Consider the following 5,776-nt stretch of genomic DNA (forward strand, 5'->3'; position numbering starts at 1 on the left):
AAGACAAATTTCTATTGTCTCGTCGAGTGGAACGTTCGTGAATAAGGAACACACGTCAAAAGAGCACATTATTTCATCGTTGTGTTGATGAGTCGTCGCCCAATCCACAAAAGAGAGGGAGTCGAAGATAGTGAATTGGTTGGTGGACATCGGTTTAAGGACATCAACAAGAAAACAGGCAAGATTGTAGTTGTATGTGTTAACTGAGGAGACAATCGGGCGAAAGGGGCAACCAGTTTTGTGGACTTTAGGAAGACCATAAAGAACACCAGCAGTAGATCCACGAGGAAGTATTTTTCTAAATGTAGCTTCATCAATTATACAATCTCGCTTGAGGTTACGAAGATAGGAAATAAGACTGTTCTCCCTAGACTTGGTTGGGTTGTGCGACAACAACTTAAATTTCGTTCCATCGGAAATCAACTGTTTCATTTTGCTGAGGTAATCATGTCTGTTGACAATTACAACACCATTTCCTTTGTCAGTTTTAGTAACAATAATAGAAGTATCATTTCGCAAATCGTTAAGAGCCATCCATTCTTCCTTAGTTAGAATTCGCTTTTGTTTAGAATAATCATAAGAGTAGATTAAACTGTAAGAAGGATTTTTGAGTTGACATTTCAATCTGTCTTCGTCCTCACTTGTTAATGAATGACCCAAACCAATAAGATCACGGTAGAGCATTTCAAAAGCGCATTTTACGCTTACTCCGTCAACAGCTTTCGGTGGGAGACAGAAACGCAAGCCCCTTGCCAAAATCATTTTTTCAGCCTCTGTCAAAGCCCGATGCGAATAATTGAAGATCACACTGTCATAGTTCAAATTCGAAACTTGTGGTATACCATCTCTGCGCTTCAAATTATTGAATTTCCGTTCAAGTTTTGAAGACTTCAATCGAGGAGTGGATGTGGCTAAAATCCAGTGGACTATGTAGTCTCGCGCGTTTGAGTAAGAAATAGGAGTTATTGACCAAGCGTGAGATCAAGATTGCTGGATATTGGCCAACTTCTCTTTTTGCGTGTTTATGGAACGAGGCCAATATCCAGCCATCTTGACCGAACAAGCTTGGTCAATAAAAGATTTATTATATGGGATAAAACACCAAAAAATGATCATTGATCTTGCGGGACCAAGCGAGTACTCCCGCGGGTAGCCAATCACAGCGCTGGATTTGGTTCATTTTGCTCGCTCACGGAGCTAGTCATATAATGAACGAGTTATTGCAACTTTTAGCCAAAATGTAAACAATATGAAAAAATTGTGTATAATAGAATGAAAGATTAAATAGCTGGAATTTCAGCCGCCTCCTCCGCTCGCTTAGTTACTAAGTCACTCGAGTGAAATTATCGAGCAGAGGAGGCGGCTGAAATTCAGGCTAAAGATTTTATTGAGAAACATGATTTATTACATTCATCTCAATATGGTTTCCATCAAGCTGACTCAACTCAGAAGGCTATTCTCGATATAGTGAAATCTATTCAAATCAATATGGACAAAAACATTTGTTTTTGTGGAGTTTTTATTGATTTTAAAAAAGCCTTCGATACTGTTAATTAATCACAACATATTACTCATAAAGACAATTTATTTACCAGGCTTTTCTGACAAGCTTACTTTGAATATTAAAAATCAAACTATGTCATTTTTTCGCCCTCACCAAAAAAAAGCTCAACTATCACCCTCAGATCAATAATTTGGACAATGAAAACAACAAAAAGTTTTCTCTTGAACGTAAAAATTGCACTAATTATCTTGGTTTGTTAATTGATGAAAATTTGTTTACGACACATATGAATTCTGTTGCAACGAAATTAAGTAAGACAATTGACCGAATGCAAAAATGGCCGCCAATAAATTACTCTTTTGTCTTTGTGTTAATTAGCCCAACTAGCCTCGTTCACACGCGTAAAATTGAAAGAATTTGGGCCTTAAAACGAGGCTAGTTAGGCTAATTAACGCAAGACAAAAGAATAATTTGTTGGCGTCCATTTTTGCATTCGGTCAATTGGGGTAATCGCAAGGTTACGGCATATTGTTCCTTCTTGCTCGCTTCTGAATATTTATCAGTCACTAATCGTACCTTACATAACTTATGGTCTTAATTTTTGGGGCAATGGATGTAAAACCTTCCTTGATCAAATTCTTGTCCTTCAAAAGCGCGCATGGCGGCTTTCGTCAAAGCAAAAATATTACCTGTACAATTCTTGTATTATGAATCCGTTGGCAACCTTATGTTTGATATAAACGAAAACACTGCCCCAAGAAATACTTTGAATCTGTTTTCTCGAATTTCTAGTGTTCATTCCTATAAACTGACGCGTTCCTCTACCTCTGATCATTTTCATACAAAGGAATCTCGCATTAAAAAATTAATACCACCCACCGTGATGCGCGGAAATTCTTTCTCGCTTTTTGGGTCAAAATTTGAAACGGGATACCTGCAACTCTATAAAAAAGTGCAAAAAAATCTCTTGAAGAATCCCTAAAAGCAATGTTATTTGATATACTTGAAACTGTAGACTCCTATATTATAGTGGAAACGATAATTGACCAAATGAAAAACTGATCATCCATATCCTTCTCTCTTCAGTGCTAGCATGATCTGATTCTCATTTTCCCTCTTCAACTCTTTTCAATTGTAATATTAATGCTGATAAAAATTACATGTAATTTATGTAATTTATTTTGTTGCATAGCCTTATTTAAATCTGCATTATTATGTAAAGTTAAGTTTTTCCAGTATGTTTGGAATTTATTGTGCTCTTTTAGTCCCACCTTTACTAACTACATTGCTCGTCAAAAATCTTGAAACACTTGTGTCTGTTTCCCCTTCCCAATGTTGATTTGGGTATCACAGTGGTCTCAGTGCTTCAAAACACGCGTGGCTCAACATTGGGGAGGGAGAAGGCACATTTCACTTGGGAAAACAGTGTGAAGTAGAAATCTCAGAATTTTTCCAGAAAATTCGAGAGAAACGGTGTCTGTCTCAACGATTTGTGGCGAGTATTGTGGCTTTTTGGCTATTTGCGGCGGGACAAGCCCTTTATACCATTCATTCTGTAAATAAATAAATTGTTGTTGTTGTTGTTAATATCACGAAAAAAAAGCATCGTTTAAGGCAAATTACCAGAAACCAGTTACGTTCTTTGCGGTTCTTGTGAATAGGATTCCAGTTGAACTGTAAATCAATAAATGAACGATGTTTTTCTCTGAAACATTGCAACATTGTTTATGTTGTTGCCATTGTTGCTCCCAGGGAACGGGGACGCGAGACCAAGGTAAAGGTAACGTGGTGGAGCCTCAAGGCGAAGAAAGAGTTAGGCTCGATTACCAGCCTTTTTTAACGATTTTAAAAGCGGTTCCAATGGAAAAACGACTGGAAACCGTTCGAGAGCGGAAGTGGGGTCAGACAGAAGTCAAGAAGGTTTTTTTTTTAAATGTGGCGGTGACGTAGATGCAACAGTTCTTACGTTATCACATTTTAATTCTGATAGTTTTAATTCAGACTTCCCTCAGATCGACTGGAATTATATCCTCAAAACACGAGCAAATAATATAGACGAGTTGTTTTCTACATTCTATAAAACTTTAATAACATTGTAAGTAAGCATGCACCGATTAAAACCCTGTAGGATAAAACAGAGGCACCCAACGTCAATTTTCGGAAATATCTGTTCGGAAGACGATTTGAGATCTAGAATTTTCGAAACATTTGTTGTAAAATTTCGTGCTTGCCTGCCTGTCCTAGGATTTTCGAACATCTTAAATATGGTATAATTGCACATTTTTAATAGATTTTTACCCTAAAAAAGTCACCTAGAATTTTCGGGAGCCCTTTTTGTGGCTGAAATTTTCGAGAAGGTAGGTTTTGATCCCTATAATTTTCGGATCACTAGACTTTCAGCTAGGAAATTCGAACAGATAAAACATCTTTAGGGGATAAAAATATGACTATATCTACCGATTAAATACTAGAATACGTTTGACAATGCTATATGTTTAAGTGGTTTTAAACTATAATCTCGTTGGGTGCCCCTGATAAAACGGCTCTTAAAGCCATGGATTACGAAGGGGACAAGAGCTTCAATTAAAGTAAAAAACAGACTGTACCTAATTGGGGACCTTGACATGTATAAATACTATCGAAATAAACTATGTAGTCTCGCGCGTTTGAGTAAGAAATAGCAGTTATTGACCAAGCGTGAGATCAAGATGGCTGGATATTGGCCAAGTTCTCTTTTTGCGTGTTTATGGAACGAGGCCAATATCCAGCCATCTTGACCGAACAAGCTTGGTCAATAAAACATTTATTATAGGAGACAATCGGGCGAAAGGGGCAACCAGTTTTGTGGACTTTAGGAAGACCATAAAGAACACCAGCAGTAGATCCACAAGGAAGGATTTTTCTAAATGTATTTTCATCAATTATACAATCTCACTTGAGGTTACGAAGATAGGAAATAAGACTGTTCTCCCTAGACTTGGATGGGTTGTGCGACAACAACTTAAATTTCGTTCCATCGGAAATCAACTGTTTCATTTTGCTGAGGTAATCATGTCTGTTGACAATTACAACACCATTTCCTTTGTCAGGTTTAGTAATAATAATAGAAGTATCATTTCGCAAATCGTTAAGAGCCATCCATTCTTCCTTAGTTAGAATTCGCTTTTGTTTAGAATAATCATAAGAGTAGATGTAACTGTAAGAAGCATTTTTGAGTTGACATTTCAATCTGTCTTCGTCCTCACTTGTTAATGAATGACCCAAACCAATAAGATCACGGTAGAGCATTTCAAAAGCGCATTTTACGCTTACTCCGTCAACAGCTTTCGGTGGGAGACAGAAACGCAAGGCCCTTGCCAAAACCATTTTTTCAGCCTCTGTCAAAGCCCGATGCGAATAATTGAAGATCACACTGTCATAGTTCAAATTCGAAACCTGTGGTATACCATATCTGCGCTTCAAATTATTGAATTTCCGTTCCAGTTTTGAAGACAACCGATCTTTAATCTTCGCCGTTTTTGCTTCAATCGAGGAGCGGATGTGGCTAAAATCCAGTGGACAATGTAGTCTCGCGTGGACTATGTGGACTATGTAGTCTCGCGCGTTTGAGTAAGAAATAGGAGTTATTGACCAAGCGTGAGATCAAGATGGCTGGATATTGGCCAAGTTCTCTTTTTGCGTGTTTATGGAACGAGGCCAATATCCAGCCATCTTGACCGAACAAGCATGGTCAATAAAAGATTTATTATATGGGATAAAACACCAAAAAATGATCATTGATCTTGCGGGACAAAGCGACTACTCCCGCGGGTAGCCAATCACAGCGCTGGATTTGGTTCATTTTGCTCGCTCACGGAGCTAGTCATATAATGAACGAGTTATTGCAACTTTTTCAGCCAAAATGTAAACAATATGAAAAAATTGTGTAGAATAGAATGAAAGATTTTATAGCCGGAATTTCCGCCGCCTCCTCCGCTCGCTTAGTTATTAAGTCACTCGAGTGAAAGTAGGCTGATTTAGCAACAGAATGGGAACGTCAGTGGCGACGGCGCACGCAGATAAAACACCAATGAGAATTCAGAATTGAGTAGACTCCACTCTTTTCTTCTCTATTCTAAATTATCATTAGTAGTTTTGCTGCGCGCGACGTCGCCACTGACGTTCCCGTTCCGTTGCTAAATCAGCCTATTATAGGGGTTTTGAAGCCATTAGTACGAAGGGTAAAAGCCGCCGATCCCCCTTAAGGCCCTGTAATTAGGCACTGGATATCTC

At 38.2% G+C, this 5,776-nt stretch overlaps 1 protein-coding gene across 1 annotated transcript; it reads right to left on the minus strand.

Moving 5' to 3' along the window:
* Positions 1–4,435: 4,435 nt before the first annotated feature.
* LOC137971375 (uncharacterized) lies at positions 4,436–4,870 on the minus strand. Its single transcript, XM_068818210.1, has one exon. It carries the CDS (start codon positions 4,868–4,870, stop codon positions 4,436–4,438), a length of 435 nt encoding a protein of 144 aa, XP_068674311.1.
* Between the last annotated feature and the right edge of the window lie 906 nt (positions 4,871–5,776).

The sequence above is a fragment of the Montipora foliosa genome, chromosome 9 (assembly GCF_036669935.1).
Source record: "Montipora foliosa isolate CH-2021 chromosome 9, ASM3666993v2, whole genome shotgun sequence".
Classification (NCBI taxonomy): domain Eukaryota; kingdom Metazoa; phylum Cnidaria; class Anthozoa; order Scleractinia; family Acroporidae; genus Montipora; species Montipora foliosa.

Bases quoted from the DNA above. Each gene is read 5' to 3' on its own strand.
- LOC137971375 (XM_068818210.1), bottom strand. From the start codon at position 4,870: ATGGTTTTGGCAAGGGCCTTGCGTTTCTGTCTCCCACCGAAAGCTGTT.